The following is a 22,522-nucleotide window of genomic DNA, read 5'->3' as shown; positions in this document are numbered from 1 at the left end:
TAAAAACATGTAAGAAAAATTGTCAATGCTCTTTGTTAGCTGAAATACAGTATGCCACAGCAATTAAATCAAAGAACAAACAAATCTGTTTGAATGATTGCTTGAATTGTTCATTCTATGCTAGATATTTCCCCAATCTATACTCACCAACAGACAACTTTACCTTCTCCTGATAATGATTGTTAAACCAGTTTAAACTGTAATAACTCAGCTCCTCACTAGGCTATTATACTACTGAGAAAAAAAACAAAAAAACACCAGTCATGATGCAATATGAAAATAGACACCAAGCCCGGAAGAAATTGTAAGAGTCTCAGTCAAGAAAACCATATAGAGGAAAATAGTAACACAGGTTATACCCGCCCCATACCATTTTTTTCAAATATGCTTTTCACTTCTTCCTTCCTTCGCCCAATGCATGAATGCAGAATAATAAAAAAAAGAATCTACAGTTGTGCTTATAAATGTGCTTACCCTGGCAGAAATTGTGACATTTTGGCATTGATTTATTTTAAACGTATTTAAATAATGTATTTAAATAAATGTATTTTATTTAAGGATAGTGATCATATGAAGCCATTTATTATCACATAGTTGTTTAGCTCCTTTTTAAATCATAACGATAACAGAAATCACCCAAATGGCCTTGATCAAAAGTGGATGCACTGAGCAGGCTAGATACTGAGCCATGGGGAGCAGAAAAGAACTGTCAAAAGACCTGGGTAACAAGGTAATGGAACTTAATAAATGGATATAAAAAGATATCCAAAGCCTTGCAAATGCCAGTCAGTACTGTTCCATCACTTACAGTGGGGAGAACAAGTATTTGATACACTGCCGATTTTGCATGTTTTCCCACTTACAAAACATGTAGAAGTCTGTAATTTTTATCATAGGTACTCTTCAAATGTGAGTGACTGAATCTAAAACAAAAATCCAGAAAATCACATTGTATGATTTATAAATAATTAATTTTATTGCATGATATAAGTATTTGATCACCTACCAAGCAGTAAGAATTCCGGCTCTCACAGACCTGTTAGTATTTCTTTAAGAAGCTCTCCTGTTCTCCACTCATTACCTGTATTAACTGCAACTGTTTGAACTCGTTACCTGTATAAAAGACACCTGTCCACACGTTCAATCAAACAGACTCCAACCTTTTCACAATGGCCAAGACCAGAGAGCTGTGTAAGGACATCTGGGATAAAATTGTAGACCAGCACAAGTCTGGGATGGGCTACAGGACAATAGGCAAGCAGTTTGGTGAGAAGGCAACAACTGTTGGTGCAATTATTAGAAAATGGAAGAAGTTCAAGATGACAGTCAATCTCCCTCGGTCTGGGGCTCCATGCAAGATCTCACCTCGTGGGGCATCAATAACCATGAGGAAGGTGAGGGATCAGCCCAGAACTACACGGCAGGACCTGGTCAATGACCTGAAGAGAGCTGGGACCACAGTCTCAAAGAAAACCATTAGTAACACATTACGCCGTCATGGATTAAAATCCTGCATCACACTCAAGGTCACCCTGCTCAAGCCAGCGCATGTCCAGGCCCGTCTGAAGTTTGCCAATGACCATCTGCGTGATCCAGAGGAGGAATGGGAGTAGTTCATGTGGTCTGATGAGACAAAAATAGAGCTTTTTGGTCTAAACTCCACTCGCCATGTTTGGAGGAAGAAGAAGGATGAGTACAACCCCAAGAACACCATCCCAACCATGAAGCATGGAGGTGGAAACATCATTCTTTGGGGATGCTTTTCTGCAAAGGGGCAGGACGACTGCACCGTATTGAGGGGAGGATGGATGGGACCATGTATTGCGAGATCTTGGCCAACAACCTCCTTCCCTCAGTAAGAGCATTGAAGATGGGTCGTTGCCGGGTCTTCCAGCATGACAACGACCCGCAACACACAGCCACTAAGGAGTGGCTCCGTAAGAAGCATCTCAAGGTCCTGGAGTGGCCTAGCCAGTCTCCAGACCTAAACCCAATAGAAAATCTTTGGAGGGAGCTGAAAGTCCATATTGCCCAGCGACAGCCCCGAAACCTGAAGGATCTGGAGAAGGTCTGTATGGAGGAGTGGGCCAAAATCCCTGCTGCAGTGTGTGCAAACCTGGTCAAGAACTACAGGAAACGTATGATCTCTGTAATTGCAAGGTTTCTGTACCAAATATTAAGTTATGCTTTTCTGATGTCATGCAATAAAATGCTAATTAATGACTTAAAAATCATACAATGTGATTTTCTGGATTTTTGTTTTAGATTCCGTCATTCACAGTTGTGCCTACGATAAAAAATACAGACTTCTACATGCTTTGTAAGTTGGGAAATCTGCTAAATCGGCAGTGTATCAAATACTTGTTCTCCCCACTGTACCTTTAATTGTTTGTGCTCCATTTGTACTGCTGTCATTAGTCCTAAAGAATATTTTATAGATCATTCTGAGGTCACTCAGCCCTCCAACATGCTACAAATTCACTCAAAATATACTTGTTTGTGTTCTATTTGTGCCGGTTAAAATATAGTTTTTGCAATGTTCTTACGAAATCAGTTGAAGTAATGACAGGGCTATAGTGGGCTATCCAGTAGACAATTAGGTTATACCAGAAACTGTATTAGCACAAACATCTGAGCCTATTTTGAGTCAATCTGGAGCAGGTTGGGCAGCTGGCACAAACTAAACTTTTAACGCACAAACGAAGCCCAAACAAAATAGACTATTTCGGATGAATTTGAAGTATGTCGGGGAGCTGAGCAATCTCAGAATGACCAATGAAATATCTTTTTATGTCCAAATAATTATAGCAGCACAAACGAAATTTTGAACAGGACAAACCAGCACAAACGGACCATAAACGATTGAGCCTATTTTGAGTCAGTTTGGAGTTGGAATCTATGCAAAACTTTTAACGCCACAAATGAAGCACAAACAAAGGATACTATTTTGACTTTGGAGCATGTTGGGGGGGGGGGGGTTGAGTGACATCACCAAAAATTTTATGTCTAATATATTTGACCTATGAAACATTATTTAATATATAAAACATTATAGCAGCACAAACAAAGGATACTATTTGGACCGATTTTGGAAGATGTTGGGGGTCTGGTGACACCTTACCCTATTATTAAATGTCTAATATTTAAAACACTGAAGCAGCCCAAAGAAACTTAGAATGGCGCAAACGAAACACAAACAAACAATACTTTTATGGGTGAATTTGGAGTATTTGGGAGGCTGAGTGACCTCTGAGTTATCTATCAAATATTTCTTTGGACTAATATCTAAAAAATTAGAGCAGCACAACTGGAGCAGAAACGATTTAACGTATTTTATCTGTGTAAAGATGGTCCCCCATCCAGCGCAAAACTACAGCAAAATAGGCTTAATCTTTCATGCTGGTTTGTGCCTAAAAATGTTTGTGGTGCTATAATTTATTTAGATATTAAATAATATTTCATTGGTCAAATTCACTCAAAATAGGCTCAATCAATTGTGCTCCTTTTGTGCCGATAAAGGTTTGTTTTTGCGACTGCTTTACTGATAGTGACAGAGCTATAGTGGAAAGAGAGTAAAGCCAGTGTGCTATCCAGTGGCAATGTATGTCATGGTATGGTGAGCAGCAGCGCCACCGTTCCGTACATTCTCAGCTTCCATCATCACATGAACGCATCCCAGACTTGTTGTGTCACATGTCGTCAATCATCGTTCACACCAGGTCCCTGTTTGCTAATTTGTATGTGTTTAAATGTTTCCCCTCTGCTCCCCACAGTGTGGATCATTGTTGCTGTCGTCGTCGTCGTCAACCACACAAACCAGCACAAACGGAGCACAAACGAATTAGCCTATTTTGACTCAATTTGGAGCGTGTTGGTGGGCTGATTGACATCACCAATAATTAAATGTCTAATATTAAAATATTCGAAGCAGCACAAACGAAACTACAGCACAAATGAATGAGCCTATTTTGCCTGGCCAGGGCGTTTATTAAAGGTTACATAAGGTTCTGTCAATCCCAGATGAACACACTTGAAACAAAAGCTCTACTATCACTTAGAGTCTAAACTTAAGTTTACTCGTACATACATCAAATAATCTAACAATACAGAAAAATCAGTCCGTAGGTTCGGGTGCTGGTGGAACATAGTGGCCTTCCACCACCAGGCCCATTAGGCCACTACGGTCCCTACAAACCTGGCTCCACCTTCGAACAGCATTACATGTACAGTCTTCAGTTTACACCTACAATGCTCACAATCCATACAGGACATATTTAAAGGACTGTGGCTGGATTGCATTTGAATTATATCTATTCTGTTAAATGTTGTAAAATTGTCACACATTTATACATATTTATACACTGCTCAAAAGATTAAGGGAACACTTAAATCACACATTGGGTCTCAAAGTACTAAATATACAGTATTAAAGATCAAAATTTACTGTACATTGTGTAATTAATTGAGAACACAATGACATAACAACGGTCAGTGGAAAAAAAACGATTGAGGGCTGGAGTCAAACTCACTCTGAAAATCTATGTAAACCATTGAAATCAAAAGCTGTCCAAACTTGCATGACTTTCATCGCGACAACTCATAATGTGATTCAGTGGTGTGGATGGCCCCCACGTGCCTGTATGCACTCCTGACAACATCTTGACATGCTCTTGATGAGATGGCGGTACTTAACAGCAGGCAGGAAGCATAACATTCACCACAGTGTCTCCAGACTTTCACATCTGTCACATGTGCTCAGTGTGAACCTGCTCTCATCTGTGAAGAGAGCAGGGCGCCAATGGCGGAACTGCCAATTCTGGTGTTCTCTGGCGAATGCCAATCGAGCTGCACAATGCTGGGCTGTGAGCACAGGTCCCACTAGAGGACCTCAGGCCCTGATGCTACCCTCATGGAGTCTGTTTCTGACCAAACTGTCCGCTGGAGGTAATTTTGTAGGACTCCTATTCCTCCTCGCACAAAGGAGCATTCTGACTAATTGTTTGCCCTCCTACCATTCGGCAGGCGGTACATGTCTCTTTGCTCACGCACCTGCAGGCTCAGGAACAGTTTCTTTCCAGCTACTGTAACCCTGATGAATTCTGTGACCCAGAACTAACACCTACCCACCGCTTTCTACTTCCTTTCAGGGACCTTGAACTTTTGACGACTTATTCGAGGGAGTTTTAAATGCGGTGACTAGAGATAATGAGTCATCAGCCCTCGTATTATGAAGCTCACAATCAGTCCGCCAGACTCACCTTAAAATAAAGAGTTGGAACTTTGCTATGCCCCGCCCCCGAAGTTACTGTCGCTACAACTATATAGTATTCTAATATCTTTGTCTCTGTACAAGCCACGAAACACGTCAATCATTTTAGAATTAGTTTAGTGCCAAAACAGTAAGGGTGCATTCAGTAGACTGAACGTTTGCCATCTGTTAGTGTGTTTTTATACATATTTCTCATGATCACTATTAAATACCACCAGTAGTAATATCACGTTCATTAGCCTACCAGCTGCCGTTAACGTTCATTGAATGTAAACATTACATTATCCTGAATGCAGCCTATGTTTGAGTGAATACAAGCAACTAGATGAATACATTTAGCGATAGCACAGCAATCTACAAGCCTTAAAATGCAGCTTTTTTTTCACAAATATCCCCCCACCCCAAGTCACCCTCAGCTCCAATATTGTTATGTGTCATTTGTATGCACTATTTAAATACAAATATATTTTTTGCTAATTACATTTGGTTGGATATTTTTGGGTAACTTACAGTTAAACTGTTCTCTCCATCTAAATGGTTATATAATACACTCACCTAAAGGATTATTAGGAACACCTGTTCAATTTCTCATGAATGCAATTATCTAATCAACCAATCACATGGCAGTTGCTTCAATGCATTTAGGGGTGTGGTCCTGGTCAAGACAATCTCCTGAACTCCAAACTGAATGTCAGAATGGGAAAGAAAGGTGATTTACGCAATTTTGAGCGTGGCATGGTTGTTGGTGCCAGACAGGCCAGTCTGAGTATTTCACAATCTGCTCAGTTACTGGGATTTTCACGCACAACCATTTCTAGGGTTTACAAAGAATGGTGAAAAACATGCAGTATGCGGCAGTCCTGTGGGCGAAAATGCCTTGTTCATTCTAGAGGTCAGGGGAGAATGGGCCGACTGATTCAAGCTGATAGAAGAGCAACTTTGACTGAAATAACCACTCGTATGCAGCCGAGGTATGCAGCAAAGCATTTGTGAAGCCACAACACGCACAACCTTGAGGCAGATGGGCTACAACAGCAGAAGACCCCACTGGGTACCACTCATCTCCACTACAAATAAGGAAAAAGAGGCTACAATTTGCACGAGCTCACCAAAATTGGACAGTTGAAGACTGGAAGAATGTTGCCTGGTCTGATGAGTCTCGATTTCTGTTGAGACATTCAGACGGTAGAGTCAGAATTTGGCGTAAACAGAATGAGAACATGGATCCATCATGCCGTCTTACCACTGTGCAGACCAGGTGGTGGTGGTGTAATGGTGTGGGGGATGTTTTCTTGGCACACTTTAGGCCCCTTAGTGCCAATTGGGCATTGTTTAAATGCCACGGCCTACCTGAGCATTGTTTCTGACCATGTCCATCCCTTTATGACCACCATGTACCCATCCTCTGATGGCTACTTCCAGCAGGATAATGCACCATGTCACAAAGCTCGAATCATTTCAAATTGGTTTCTTGAACATGACAATGAGTTCACTGTACTGAAATGGCCCCCACAGTCACCAGGTCTCAACCCAATAGAGGATCTTTGAGATGTGGTGGAACGGGAGCTTCGTGCTCTGGATGTGCATCCCACAAATCTCCATCAACTGCAAGATGCTATCCTATCAATATGGGCCAACATTTCTAAAGAATGCTTTCAGCACCTTGTTGAATCAATGCCACATAGAATTAAGGCAGTTCTGAAGGCGAAAGGGGGTCAAACACAGTATTAGTATGGTGTTCCTAATAATCCTTTAGGTGAGTGTATAATGCACCATATAAATTTAACATAAATACTGTAAAACATCCATGTATAAACAACTAGCCCTGTTTGTTACTCTGTAAATAGAGTTACAAACAGGGCTAGTAACATTTTTCCCAGCTAATGGAAATTTTGTCCTACTAGCCTGGCTGGCTAGTGCCAAACGGGTACCCCCTCATTCAACCAGTAGTGACAAGGACACTTGTCAAGGAGCAATTGTCTGTGGCCACCACCTGCAAAACCATTCCCTTTTTGGGGGTTGTCTGGCTGTTGCCTCTCCAGTGCACCTGTTGTCACTTTCATTTGCGCCAAAACAGGTGACACCGATTCACAATTGCTTATGCTTCCTAACTGAACAGATTGATATCCCTGAAGTTTAATTGACTTGGTGTCATATTGTGATGATTACGTGTTCCCTTAATTGTGTATATAATATAAATTGAATTATGTTAATCTACCAGGTTGTCAATTAAACAATTATGTACTTTTAGCCATACGTTCTGTAATTACCAGTTGTTTTTTCAGCATGCTTGAATGCTAATTTTTTTTTTGTGTACAATACATAATTATGTATATGTCATATTTCCATGTTGGCCAAAGAACAACAAAGAAGATGTGAATTATTGTTCAGGTAGATTGTTTTGGGAAGAATTGTAACTAGCTATCTTTAATTTGTCATGATTGTTTATGGTCTAATCTTTTGTTGCTTGATGTGAAGCTCCAATTTACATAACATTTTATTTTTGAAATTATGACACCTGATATCACACATTGTCTCCTTTTTTATAGAATGACCCATATACTGCATATACACATTAGGCCCAAACAAGTGTATTTCCCTCAGTTGGTTAGGGTAACAATGACTACATAAAGCTCAACAAAGAATCAAATTAATTCACAAGAGAAACAGTAATGGTGGCAAAGTTATTTCACATGACATCCCTAAAAAAAAGTATTAACACTGATTAACAAAATCAGAAATTATATAGATGAGTATTAAATATTAGATAAGTACCATGTTTTTAATGGTAAGTGACAGTTGCAGCTTTTCCATCCAAGTGTACATGAAAATCAGCACATAGCAAATTATCTATATCATTATGTACAGTACAAGTGCCAAATGTATACCAGAAATGTATACAGTGAAGAACATCAACAGAATACATTTAGCTTAGGACACAATCTTTACGGTTGAACATCTGTCCAACTCTGTTCCGAATCGGTGTGAGTTTCATCCCATATATTATAGGGTTTACTAGAGGAGGTACAACCAGGTACTCCACTGACATGATATTCCTCAGGGCCAGCAGGCTGGTGTCGCTGCCGTAGCGAGCGTACATCAAATCAAAGACGATAGATACAGTAAAGTTAATCAGGGCAATCAGATGAGGCAGACAGGTTTGCAGGGACTTCCTTCTCTCCACCCAAGAACGCAAAGACACTTTGATGATGTTCACATAAGAAATCAGGATGAGTGTCATTTGACAGAGGTGAAAAAATATGAGAATGAAACCGTACAGGTTGTTCAGTGCGGTGTCACTGCATGAGAGCTTAACAACTGCCCAGTTTGAGCAGTAGAGTTTATCTATGTCAACGCCACAGAGAGGTAACCTAGCTGTTAGAACCACTGCTATGGTTATTTCCAGCCAAGAGAAAAGCCATGTTAGAAGAATCAGTGTCCTCACTTTTTGAATAGTCATGATTGTGTGGTAGAGTAATGGCTTACAGATGGCAACATATCTGTCATATGCCATCACTGTTAAGTTAATGAAATCACAGAAAACATAGGAATAGATAACAAATACCTGTGTCATGCACCCAATGTACGTTATCACATGAGAGTCAAATATAAGGTCATAAAGTATCTTTGGGTAAAAAGCTGAAGCTCCATAGATGCCATTAATACATAGATTACAGAGGAAAAAGTACATAGGGTTGTGCAACATTTTCTCCAGACAAATGGTAAATATTAGTGTCAAATTCACAAAAATGGTGAAGAGGTATAGAATGAGAGTAAATGTGAAGTAGATATGTCTGTTTTCTTGCGTCACATTAAGTCCATGTAGCACAAATATCTCCTGGGACGCGTTGAAATCCATTGTCATTGACAAAAGACACACACGGCTATTACAGGACCTGAGAAGGTTCAGCTTATACAAGTTTTGTAGGTTGGTCTATTAAACCCGACCCCAGCTTCAGAAGCTACCTAAGGACAATAACAAAGCAGTGATAAGATAGTCCAATCTTTAACATACAACATTCTGGTTTGCACTACATTATTGTAGTAGAAATCATAAATAATTAAACTCAAAGTAAGAGAGCAACCTTCAAAACATTGATCTGAATTATTCAGTTAGATTATTCAAAACAAAGTAATTAAAATGTCTTCAAGGTACATTAAGGTACATTACCTTTTTAAGTAGTTAATTATGATCAATTGTACGATTATCTGTGCTGAAGTTCAAAGCAGACTACCTTCTTCTAAGCTATCCAGATCATGCCTGTGTTGTTCTCTACTCTTCACGACACTCCTTTATTGTATATGAGTATCTAAACTGCCATAGGAACATGCGAAATGTGTGTATTGACAGACTGGTAAACCCCTCAAGTGCACAGTGCTTTCTCTTGAGATGAGTTCATAAGTGGGACCCAATTATTCTACTTAAAGAAAAAAGTAAAACAACAACAAAAAATGGCAGAAATAAACATGAAAGCCACCCACTATAATCCATTTTAGTGTTTGTTTATTACCCAAAGGCCAAGAGAAGTATAATGCATGGTTTTTTTCACAAAGTGTACTTGCTTTCTACTTACAGGTGCTGGTCAAAAAATTTGAAAATCATCAAAAAGTTGATTTATATCAGTAATTTCATTCAAAAAGTGAAACTTGTATATTGTATTCATTTATTACACACAGACTGATGTATTTCAAATATGTATTTCTTTTAATTGTGATGATTATAACTGACAACTAATGAAAATCCCAAATTCAGTATCTCAGAAAATTTGAATATTACCTAAGACCAATACAAAAAAGGATTTTTAGAAATGTTGGCCAACTGAAAAGTATGAACATGAAAAGTATGAGCATGTACAGCACTCAATACTTAGTTGGGACTCCTTTTGCCTGAATTACTGCAGCAATGCGGCGTGGCATGGAGTCGATCAGTTTGTGGCACTGCTCAGGTGTTATGAGAGCCCAGGTTGCTCTGATAGTGGCCTTCAGCTCTTCTGCATTGTTGGGTCTGGCGTATCGCATCTTCCTCTTCACAATACCCCATAGATTTTCTATAGGGTTAAGGTCAGGCGAGTTTGCTGGCCAATTAAGAACAGGGATACCATGGTCCTTAAACCAGGTACTGGTAGCTTTGGCACTGTGTGCAGGTGCCAAGTCCTGTTGGAAAATGAAATCTGCATCTCCATAAAGTTGGTCAGCAGCAAGAAGCATGAAGTGCTCAAAAACTTCCTGGTAGACGGCTGCGTTAACCTTGGACCTCAGAAAACACAGTGGACCATCACCAGCAGATGACATGGCACCCCAAACCATCACTGCCTGTGGAAACTTTACACTGGACTTCAAGCAACGTGGATTCTGTGCCTTTCCTCTCTTCTTCCAGACTCTGGGACATTGATTTCCAAAGGAAATGCAAAATTTACTTTCATCAGAGAACATAACTTTAGACCACTCAGCAGCAGTCCAGTCCTTTTTGTCTTTAGCCCAGGCGAGACTCTTATGACACTGTGTCTTGTTCAAGAGTGGCTTGACACAAGGAATGCGACAGCTGAAACCCATGTCTTGCATATGTCTGTGCGTGGTGGTTCTTGAAGCACTGACTCCAGCTGCAGTCCACTCTTTGTGAATCTCATCAAAACCCATTCAAAAATTTTGAATGGGTTTTGTTTCACAATCCTCTCCAGGGTGTGGTTATCCCTATTCCTTCTACACTTTTTTCTACTACATCTTTTCTTTCCCTTCGCCTCTCTATTAATGTGCTTGGACACAGAGCTCTGTGAACAGCCAGCCTCTTTAGCTATGACCTTTTGTGTCTTGCCCTCCTTGTGCAAGGTGTCAATGGTCGTCATTCCCATGATTGTGTTGCCTACAGAACTACATTGAGAGACTATTTAAAGGCCTTTGCAGGTGTTTTGGGTTAATTAGCTGATTAGAGTGTGGCACCAGGTGACTTCAATATTGAACCTTTTCACAATATTCAAATTTTCTGAGATACTGAATTTGGATTTTTCATTAGTTGTCAGTTATAATAATCAAAATAAAAAAAATAAAAACATGACATATATCAGTCTGTGTGGAATGAATGTTTAAATTATACAAGTTTCACTTTTTGAATGGAATTACTGAAATAAATCAACTTTTTGGATGATATTCTAATTTTATGACCAGCACCTGTATAGCAAGGTACCTGTCATAAGAAATGACTGCTAAATTGCTGAATTCAGTAGTTCCATATGAGTATAAACAAAAAATCTATAGGTAAAAATAAGTAACGGAAACTGTATGAACATCTGACACCAAATTAGTCATGAGAGCAGCAAACAAAGCAGTGCTACCATACAACTCATTTACTTAGTAATTGCATTATTGGCACAGTATTAATCTTTAAAATGGTTACCATACGTTTCACCATGGACAATTAGCAGAAAATACAGCACACAATGAATCCATAGCATAGTTTCAATAAATACAAATAACACATCATTCAGTCTTTTCTCTACTGTTACTTACAAATGCTAAAATCCTAGTGAATCCAACAGGATGCTTGTTGTGAAGAGCTAGAATTTAGAAGAAAAAAAAATCCTACAGGATTGTTCTTACCACATCTCCTGCCCCTTCTGATTTCCTTACTCTCTGAATGATGTGCACGAAAACCAACACCAATATACAAAAGGAGTGTATATCAACCGGTGTCTGCCAGATAGCTGGGGACAACCAGAATTGATTGCCACGGTGGTCAACTTACTGTTAACCTCCCCCTGGCGTACATGTCATTGGCCTTTAGTGAGAGACTGAATCATTTTGTGAGTGTGAGTAAAGTATTTGTCATCTTTTGATTTTTACTGATTCAAATATTGAGGCATATAACATCTAGTCTAAAAAGAGACACTAACCAGCTATGTCCCACAATTCTAAGTACAATGTTATTCAGTAACTAGCTAACTACAGCAGTAAGAGAATTGTATACCAAATGACAAGTTGACAAAAATAACAGGAGCTTTGTTCTGCCCCCATTCATAGCACTATCTGTTGATACAACTCAGCCGTCCTACTGTATTTGCTCAGTTCTCTCTCAACAGTGTTAAAAAGTTACAACATAGTGAATGGCGTTTGGGTTCACAAGACAAGGGGAAAAGTGTTGTGGGGGAAGTGTTGTGGGGGAAACTAATACCAGTTTTTCTTGTAATTGCTTAGGTAATTTCAGTAAGTGGGAAACAACTGAAGGTGTTGTTTTCTCCGAATTTCACACACTAACAGGAAAAATGCACCCAACAACTGTTAAATAATAGCTATGCTAGCCCCATTGAAACATATGCCAACTAATGAGGTGACCAGCACAGGTTAAACACATGCTGACTAATGAACTGACCCGAAACTGTTCACAACGTTGCCTGCTTTAAAACAAATATACTATATATAATACAATATATTGTTGCATGCAAATTGTAATGCATATCCTATGCACATCTTGTCATTACTCAAATTATTGACTGCACTTGACTGTTTAGATCAATCGACATATGCCAAATAAATATCAATCAAACCAAAACAATGGAAATGCCCTAGCAAAACAACTCAAATGTTGCTCCTTGTGAGGAAAATATTTATGGCCAGACACCTCGACACCAAACTAATTGGAATTCCCCTGCCAATAACTTTTATTCAGATCTGTTTAATATAGTCCTAAATGCCCATGTAAACAAAGGGTCTGTGACAAATGGTAAGACTATAAGAAACCTAAATATGTCTTAACGAGAACAGTTTTGCAGACATGGATTAAGCCTTGTCTAGGACAAAAATATCAAGTTCAATAGAAAACTCAATTGAGCTTGTTTTTTTTTGGTCCTAGGCTGGCTTCATCTGTGTCTGCAAAACTGGCCCAAGATTTTTGAATTAAAGCATAGATTAACTTCCATGTAGTTCTCGTTAAGACATATTAAGGTTTCTTTTAAATTCCTGGATTTCTCCAGAACAGCAATCTTGTCATACTGTAGGAACTTGACGCCTATTGGCCTGGGTCTGTCACCTTGGCCTGTAGCAGGTTTTCCCATCCTGTGAAACCACTCTTCCTCTGAATCATCTTCAGCTGTTCAGTGATCATTGTTACGTTCTCTTCTGATTCAGTGCAGTACTTATGTGGAGACTGTTAAATATGACATTTGACATTGTCAAACTTCATGAAAGCTGATAATTGGTGCAGACTGTAACTTTACTAGGTTAGGAATAAGAGGGTATGTTTGAGTAATCACTGTGTAACAACTAAACAGTTTCTTTATGATGTCCATGAGTATTTAGACTGGACAGTTGAGACTTTGGGTTGTTTCTGCACATGCTAAGGGTGTTATGCCAGTGCAGTCTGTCTTATACTCATTCAGGCACTGTCAGTGTTAATAACTATTAAATACTTGCCTCTGTTGCATTTGGTTGTTTCAGTCCCTGACCTCATTCCTTCCTATCTAACAGGTTTAGAAGAAAAAGCAGATCAGAAAAATCTAATAAATCCAATAAGGATTTTTTTTAAAGTCTTCATTCCTCGTCTCCTTTTTTTAAATGGTATATATATCAAACCCTTTTAAAATTGTGACCTTCTTCACAAATTGGCCCCTTGATTTATCATAAGACTCATACACAATATATACAGTAGGCAGATATACAGCTTATTTCACTCAGGGTAAAAAGATGACATAATTAAAACCTGTCACTGAATCTCATTTATTGACAAGAAATAAAGGTGACAAACTTGTTTCCCATGATGTCTATCAAAAACAACTTTGACAAAGGCAATTGGAGGACGTAACCTGAACTGTACAATACGCTAATATATATAAGTGCATCACCACAACACATATAGCTTATGGCGGCAATTTTGTGAACATCTGTCCGACTCTGTTCCGAATCGGTGTGAGTTTCATCCCATATATAATAGGGTTTACTAGAGGAGGCACAACCAGGTACTCCACTGACATGATATTCCTCAGGGCCAGCAGGCTGGTGTCGCTGCCGTAGCGAGCGTACATCACGTCAAAGATAACTGAGATGACAAAGTTAGTCAGGGTTATCAGATGAGGCAGACAGGTTTTCATGGACGTCTTCCTGTCAGCCCGAGACCGCAAAGACACTTTGATGATGTTCACATAGGAAATCAGGATGAGTGTCATTTGACAGAGGTGAGATAAAATGAGAATGAAACCGTACAGGTTGTTCAGTGTGGTGTCACCACATGAGAGCTTAACAACTGCCCAGTTTGAGCAGTAGAGTTTATCTATGTCAACGCCACAGAGAGGTAACCTGGCTGTTAATAACACTAATATGCCACTTTCCAGCCAAGAGAAAAGCCATGTTAGAAGAATGAGTGTCCACACTTTTTGAATAGTCAAAATAGAGTGGTAGTGTAATGGCTTACAGATGGCAACATACCTGTCATATGCCATCACTGTCAAGGTGGTGCAATCACTTATAATATAAGAGTAGATTAGAAATATCTGTGTCATGCACCCACTGTATGTTATCACATAAGAGTCAAATAAAAGGTCGTAAAGTATCCTTGGATAAAACGCTGAAGATCCATAAATACCATTAATACACAGATTACAGATGAATAAATACATAGGATCGTGCAACATTTTATCCCAAAAAATTGTAAAGATCAGTGTCAGATTCACAAAAATGGTTAAAAGGTATAGCGTGAGAGTAAATGAGAAGTAGATCTGTTTGTATTTTTGCGTCATGTTAATTCCATGCAGCACAAATACTATCTCCTGGGAGGAGTTGAACTCCATGGCTGTTGGAAGCAGACACAAAGGGCCCGAGAAGATTCAGCTTATCCAAATTGTTTTACTTGCTCTAAATCAATCTGATGATATTCTAATAGTATTTGCCAACAGTACTCTCAGCCTCACAACAATTACCGCAATCTTATTGCAGGACAACTGAAAACCAAACAGCTTTTGCACTCGCCTACAGTAACAAAGCAACAGATGTGCATAATGTTTGAAAAATATATTGTTATCAATGTCTTTTAAATGTCCTCAATGTTAGCTTCCCTCTTAGATAATTATTGATGATCAATGGCAAGATTGATGAATGATCTAAACTAAAATCTAAATTCTTTTGACTGAAGTTGAGAGCAGATCACCGCCTTCTGAGCTGTCCAGATCATACCTGGGTATGACACATCTCTAGTCTTCACACCCTTCCTTTATTGGACAGTCCCTGAAAATCTACAATGCCATAGGAACATATGTATGGAGTGGCAGACTGGCAAATCCTTCAGGTCCACTCTGCTTACTCAAGAGGTCACTTCCCATTGGGTCCCAATTAACATAAGAAAACAATATACTTCAATAGAAATTGACTCAAGTAGAGGTAAAAGGCACCGACTAAAATATGTTTTAGCATTAGCTTTTAAAGATGTTTTCCTAACTTGTTATGTTGTTAGATTCTTTCTCACCCTATGGACCAAGAAAAACTCTGATCAATGTCTGGTTTTGAAAATGTGTACCTGTATTGTATTTAGAGAGTATAGCATGTAAAAAAGACATAAGTTGAGCCTGAGTGCAAGTTGTGCTCAAAGACTGTCAAAGCATATTCAAGTGTTACAGTACTTTGTGTTTCTTTAAGAAAACAACATTACTACAACAATGTTGTAATAACAACAAAATAATAATTTGTGTGTTCATGATTCTACTGTGGAACACTTTCCCCAGTATATGCCAATTTATACACACAGTAGGCTAATTTAAACCCTGTAATGGAGAAAGTTATGCGAGAACTCAATTAAATCATTTAACAGAAATCCTCAATTTTAAGATCAATTTCAAACCTAAAATTGAATGTACAGACTAACCTTTTCAGATGTTCTGTAGTGCACTTAGGAAGTCTGGAAACATAGCATGCACCAGAGCATATTATAATGAATTGGTGGTGTGAAAGAAGAGAGAGGGACTTGGCTGCCAGAAATAGCCTACTCTACAACTGTTTAATGAGGGTCCCAAACAACCATTGATAGGCCGCCACAGAGACAAAGCTGCCTCCCTATGAATATGGTTTGTCTTTTGATTTTGATTTCACCATCACCACCTCCTCTCACCCTGTTCTTTTAGTTAATCGGCGCCCTGAATACACTCTCTGTGTCCGTTCCCTGTGTCAATCCCCGTTAGGGTTTTTAACAAGATTGAAGAACAAAGATCACATAACACCACTCAAAGAGAATACAGCAGACCACATGAACTAGAACGGTCTCTACCCCTAGGCATAAAATTAAACAGAGACTTTAATGTATGCACCAATCAGCCATAACATTATGACCACTGACAGGTGAAGTGAATAACAGTGATCATCTCATTATCATGGCACCTCTCAGTGTGTGGGATATATTAGGCAGCAAGTGAATATTCGATCCTCAAAGTTGATGTGTTAGAAGCAGGATAAATGTGCAAGCATAAGGATCTGAGCTACTTTTCCAAGGGCCAAATTGTGATGGCTAGGCGACTGGGTCGGAGCAACTCCAAAACTGCAGCCCTTGTGGGGTGGGGTACCTATCAAAAGTGGTCCAAGGAAGGAAGAGCAATGAACTGGTGACAGGATCATGGGCGGCCAAGGCTCACTGATGCATGTCGGGAGTGAAGGCTGGCCTGTGTGGTCCGATCCAACAGAAGTGTTACTGTAGCTCAAATTGCTGAAAATGATTGAAAGGTGTCAGAACACACACAGCATTGCAGTTTGTTGTGTATGGGGCTGCGTAGCCACAGACCAGTCAGGGTGCCCATGCTGACCCCTGTCCACTGCCAAAAGCACCTACAATGTACACGTGAGCATAAGAACTGGACCACGGAGCAAAGTAAGAAGGTGGCCTGTTCTGATGAATCACGTTTTTTTTTTACATCACATGAATGGCTGGGTGTGTGTGCATCGCTTACCTGGAGAACACATGGCAGCAGGGTGCATTATGGGAAGAAGGCAAGCCAGTGGAGGCAGTGTGATACTTTGGGCAATGTTCTGCTGGGAAACCTTGGGTCCTGCCATTCATGTGGATGTTACTTTGGCACGTACCACCTACCTAAGCATTGTTGCAGACCATGTGAACCCTTTCATGGCAACGGTATTCCCTCATTGCATTGGCCTCTTTCAGCAGGATAATGCGCCATGCCACAAAGCAAAAATGGTTCAGGAATGGTTTGAGGAACACAACAATGAGTTCAAGGTGTTGCCTTAGCCTCCAAATTCCCCAGATCTCAATCCAATTGAGCATCTGTGGGATGTGCTGGACAAACAAGTCCGATCCATGGAGGCCCCACCTCGCAACTTACAGGACTTAAAGGATCTGCTGCTAACGTTTTGGTGCCAGATACCACAGCACACCTTCAGAGGTCTAGTGGAGTCCATGCCTTGACGGGTCAGGGCTTCTTTGGCGCCAAAAGGGGGACCTTCATAATATTAGGCAGGCAGGGGCGACTGGTCATTAGGGGCAGATGGGGCACAGCCCCACCAGGTATTTCTCGAAAGATTACTTATAATTTATTATCTATGAATATAGCATCTTCCTAAAATGCATATCATTTTGGTTAGGATTTTATTTCATGTTCATTGGTCCCTGTCTTGCGGCTTCAGACTGCGTTCTGCCGATTCAAATTCGCAGTAGTAGGCCATAGGCTAAGCGGGAATGTGGGGCTAGCCCCTCTCTCACAATGCAATGTACATTGTATGTGAGAAAATATTAATATGCATGCTCAGAATGTTAGTGTGATCAATGTAGATCACACTAATTTCATGCCATGTGGGGTTGACAGGTGGGCGAGTCGAGACTTCAGAGGCACTATGACGCTCAGACCATCTTCAAAGGGACATCTAGCACTGTATAAAACAAACTGTTAGACTATGTATGAAGTGTACAGGGAGGAGATTGCCAAGCAAGTGGACGAGACATCATTTGTTGCAATACAGGCAGTTGAGACAACTGATGTCTCCTGTAAATCACAAATGGTGGTTGTGTTGCGATACATGTTGCCTGACAATACAGTGACAGAGAGGTTTTTGGAGTTTGTGTTATTCAAAGATCAAACTGGACTCGGCCTCTCTAATAGCATCAAGGGTGTGCTGGAACCACTGAAGTTGGGAGAAAAGCTGATCGCTCAGACTTATGATGGTGTTGCTGTAATGAGTGGAAACGTCAGAGGGGTACGAGGGGTAGGCTAATAAGAGAGACATACCCACATGCCCAGTTTGTTCACTGCTATGTTCACCAACTGAACCTGACCTTGCAGCAACTTGTTCAGCAAGGATGAGCATTCTGAAGGTGATTTTTGCAGATTTAACTGCTTTTGCCACCCTTTTCTCTGGTGCTCCAAATCGTGTTGCGGCACTTGCTGAGGCAACACAGAGACGCATTCCAAGACCACCCGCTGTACGATGGAACTTTAAAAGTAGAACTGTCAATGCAGTTTGGGAAAACCGCGCTGCGCTGCTCCTGTGTATGGAGGACATACGCACACAACCAGGATGGGATGAGGCCACCATAAGTGAGGCATACGGCCTGTCAAAAAAAATAACTGCAAAAACTGAGCATCGATGCATCTGGGATTAGCAGTGCGCTCACCCGTTTCAAGGAGAATGTCCAGAACATGCGGAAGCAAACTGATGAATGGGCTGGCGCCGTTCATGATGGAATAGACGAGCCAGGCCGATGAGTAACCAACACATCGCCGGTGATGAAGGAGGCATGCAACACAGTCATCTCTCAGGTGGAGCAGAGGTTTTCACAAAGTGATCACTTGATCGCTGCCAAGCTGGTTGACAGCTCGCTCTTCCCACAATTTGTCCTGTCATTCCCTACATCTGAGCTTGACTGTGCGGTGAAACTATGGCCTCTAGGAAACGAGGAAAAGTTTAAGTCTGAGCTGATCACTCTGTACCGCCACACTGAGCTTCACACTGGTAAGACGGCCCTGTCTCTGTTAAGATCCATCCATGAGAACAACCTAGAGGATGCTTTTGCTGAGACCGTCACTCTGCTGCAAATTATCATAACAACACCTATGACGACATCCGAGTCAGAGAGGAACTTTTCCACCTTAAAGAGGGTAAAAACCTTCACTCGCAATACCATGGGACACCCGCGACTCAACGCATTGGCCTTGTTGTCCATTGAAAGCCAGCTGATTCAGCAACATTACTTCATTCCCAAAGTCATCGAAAAGTTTGCCCAGAGGAAGAACTGCCGTGCCACCTTTCTCTTCAAGTGAGCCCTCAGCCTTGGTGAGTGAAAGCATATTTTATCATCCTGCCTTTGTGGTGCTGGTCCGTGCATTGGTCATATTTTTGTTCTGGATTGATTGATATAGATGGTGACGAGTGTCAGTGTGTCCATGCTTATCTATTAAGGTTGTTGTCATAGAATGGATCTGTATCCCTAAAAAGTTGTTGTTCCGCTTCGTTGTTGCCTTCGGTGGTGTTGAGCTCATTGCTGTTCGCATATGGCCCTGTAGGCACATTGGTTCAGAGCTTGGTTGCATTCCCAATTTAGGTTTGTAAATGGGACAGTGGTAATTTTACACGTGTGTGAGAGAGAAGGAGAGCAATTACACAAGGTCTCTCTCTCTCCAGTATGTGGATTACAACACCTGGTAGAAGCAAGCCACTCTGTGGTTAAATGTTTTGTGGAGCCACATTGTTTGTTGATGTGTTAAATAAACACATCAGTAGGAAGAAGGAGTTTTGTAGCTTTATTGGTATGTATCCTATATTTTGAAATGGTTTGTGCCCCACCAATTTTTTACTCATAAAAACACCACTGTAAGCAGTTGGTCATAATGTCATGGCTGATCAGTGTTTAATCTCTGTTACATAAAGGAGGGAAGAAGGTATGATATACACTGCATTCAAATTTTCTTTAGACCCCTTTACGTTTTCTACATTTCATAACATTACAGCCTTATTGTAAAATGTATGTAACGATTCCAGCCATCAGGATAGTTACAGTCCCTGTTTTAATATAGGTTCCTGTCCTTGTTTGTTTCCTGTCCTTGTTTGTTTATTAGTCTCACCTGTTCTGTTTTGTCTTGTTAGTCCTTGTGTTTTGTAGGTTCTGTAGTTTGTTCAGTTCTTGGTTGGTTAGTGTTTGTCATTAGACACTGTAGGTGTGTGTGTAGCAGATAAGATATGAAAAGAGCATCTCAGAGAGGATGAGTCTTTCAGAGATATAGATGGGGAGGGTTTCAGCACTCTGTGAAAGACTGCAAAGGCAAATAGTGCAACAATTTAAGAATAAAATTGCAAAACATTTGGGGATCTCATCATCTACAGTACGTAATATCATTAAAAGATTCAGAAAATCTGGAGAAATCTCTGTACACAAAGGACAAGGACAAAAACTCATATTGGATGGCCGTGATCTTCTGGTCTTCAGGCTGCACTGCATTAAAAACAGATATGTTCCTTTCACTGCTCAGGCTCAGGAATACTGTCAAAATCATTGTCTGTGAACATTTCGTCGCTGCATCCACAAATGCAAGCATAAACTCTACCATACAAAGAATAAACCATACATAAATAAGACCCACATACGCTGTGGAAATCTGTCCTGTGGTCTGACCAATCAAAATTTGAAAATATTTTTTGGGAATCATGGACACCGCGTCCTCCGGACTAAAGAGGAGAGGGACCATCTGGCTTGTTATCAGCATACAGTTCAAAAGCCAGCATCTGTGATGGTATGGGGGTGCATTAGTGCACATGCATGGGTGCCTTACACATCTGTGAATTAATGCTGAACAATATATAGAGGTTTTGGAGCAACATATGCTGACTTCCAGACAATGTATTTTTCAGGGAAAGGCTTGCTTATTCCAAAACACATTCTGCACGTATTACAAGAGCATGGCTCTGTAGTAAAATAATCTGGGTGCTAAACTGGCCTCATTGCAGTCACATTGCATGTCACATTGAATGTAGTGTTGCAATCCTGTTTTACCTGTTGTTGGTTTGGATGTTAATAGGTAATGTGGGGAACTAGTTTCAAGAACTGTTGAGTTTTGACTAATTGGTTTGACAATGCAGGAAGTAAACAGACACCAGATCTTTACACACATATAACATACAACAACAACCTCTGTTTAAATATTGTAGTGGTTAAAGATACAATCTGGTACAGGAGACCACAGCTGGAATACAGCCAGGGCAACAACATTAATTCCTTCTAATCGTGGGCAAGCTGAACTAGGCTTACCTGGTTTCTTGTTTTAGAAACAGGGTTGTATGTGCAACTGCATTAAACCTAACAATCAAGAAACAAAAACGTCACACATGTTTAGCTTATGTTTTAGCTACCTTTAGACTGAGAGGTAGTATGTTTTTACTGGGCTGTCTGATTTGAAACATCTTAATTCCATGCACAATAGGGTTAAAAAGTGGCTGTCAGATCTGATGGTATACTGATAAAACATTCAATATATACAGTGGGGAGATCAAGTTTTTGATACACTACCGATTTTTGCAGGTTTTCCTACTTACAAAGCATGTAAAGGTCTGTAATTTTTTATCATAGGTACACTTCAACTGTGAGAGACGGAATCCAGAAAATCACACTATTTTAAATAATTAATTTGCATGTTTTTGCATGACATAAGTCTTTGATCACCTACCGACCAGTAAGAATTCCGTCTCTCACAGACCTGTTAGTTTTTCTTTAAGAAGCCCTCCTGTTTTCCACTTATTACCTGTATTAACTGCACCTGTTTGAACTGATTACCTGTATAAAAGACACCTGTCCACACACTCAATCAAACAGACTCCAACCTCTCCACAATGGCCAAGACCATAGAGCTGTGTAAGGACATCAGGGATAAAATTGTAGACCTGCACAAGGCTGGGATGGGCTACAGGACAATAGGCAAGCAGCTTGTTGAAAAGGCAACAACTGTTGGCGCAATTATTAGAAAATGGAAGAAGTTCAAGATGACGGTCAATCTCCCTCGGTCTGGGGCTCCATGCAAGATCTCACCTTGTGGGGCATCAATGATCATGAGGAAGGTGAGGGATCAGCCCAGAACTACACGGCAGGATCTGGTCAATGACCTGAAGAGAGCTGGGACCACAGTCTCAAAGAAAACCATTAGTAACACACTATGCCGTCATGGAATAAAATCCTGCAGCACACGCAAGGTCCCCCTGCTCAAGCCAGCGCATGTCCAGGCCCGTCTGAAGTTTCCCAATGACCATCTGGATGATCCAGAGGAGGAATGGGAGAAGGTCATGTGGTCTGAT

The 22,522-nt window shown here is 40.4% G+C and overlaps 2 protein-coding genes across 2 annotated transcripts; both read right to left on the bottom strand.

The window, feature by feature from the left end:
- Window positions 1-8,195: 8,195 nt before the first annotated feature.
- Window positions 8,196-9,128, bottom strand: LOC105010960 (olfactory receptor 142-like). Its single transcript, XM_029120964.2, has one exon. The coding sequence runs from the start codon at window positions 9,126-9,128 to the stop codon at window positions 8,196-8,198; it is 933 nt and encodes a 310-aa protein (XP_028976797.2).
- Window positions 9,129-14,115: 4,987 nt separating this feature from the next.
- Window positions 14,116-15,042, bottom strand: LOC105010969 (putative olfactory receptor 7A2). Its single transcript, XM_034293518.1, has one exon. The coding sequence runs from the start codon at window positions 15,040-15,042 to the stop codon at window positions 14,116-14,118; it is 927 nt and encodes a 308-aa protein (XP_034149409.1).
- Window positions 15,043-22,522: the final 7,480 nt, after the last annotated feature.

The sequence above is a fragment of the Esox lucius genome, chromosome 1 (assembly GCF_011004845.1).
Source record: "Esox lucius isolate fEsoLuc1 chromosome 1, fEsoLuc1.pri, whole genome shotgun sequence".
In the NCBI taxonomy this organism is placed as follows: Eukaryota; Metazoa; Chordata; class Actinopteri; order Esociformes; family Esocidae; genus Esox; species Esox lucius.
Note: the sequence above shows the minus strand (reverse complement) of the source record. Positions and strands in the feature narration are given on the sequence as shown.

Coding starts and splice junctions, on each gene's coding strand:
- LOC105010969 (XM_034293518.1), bottom strand. CDS start 15,042: ATGGAGTTCAACTCCTCCCAGGAGATAGTATTTGTGCTGCATGGAATT.
- LOC105010960 (XM_029120964.2), bottom strand. CDS start 9,128: ATGGATTTCAACGCGTCCCAGGAGATATTTGTGCTACATGGACTTAAT.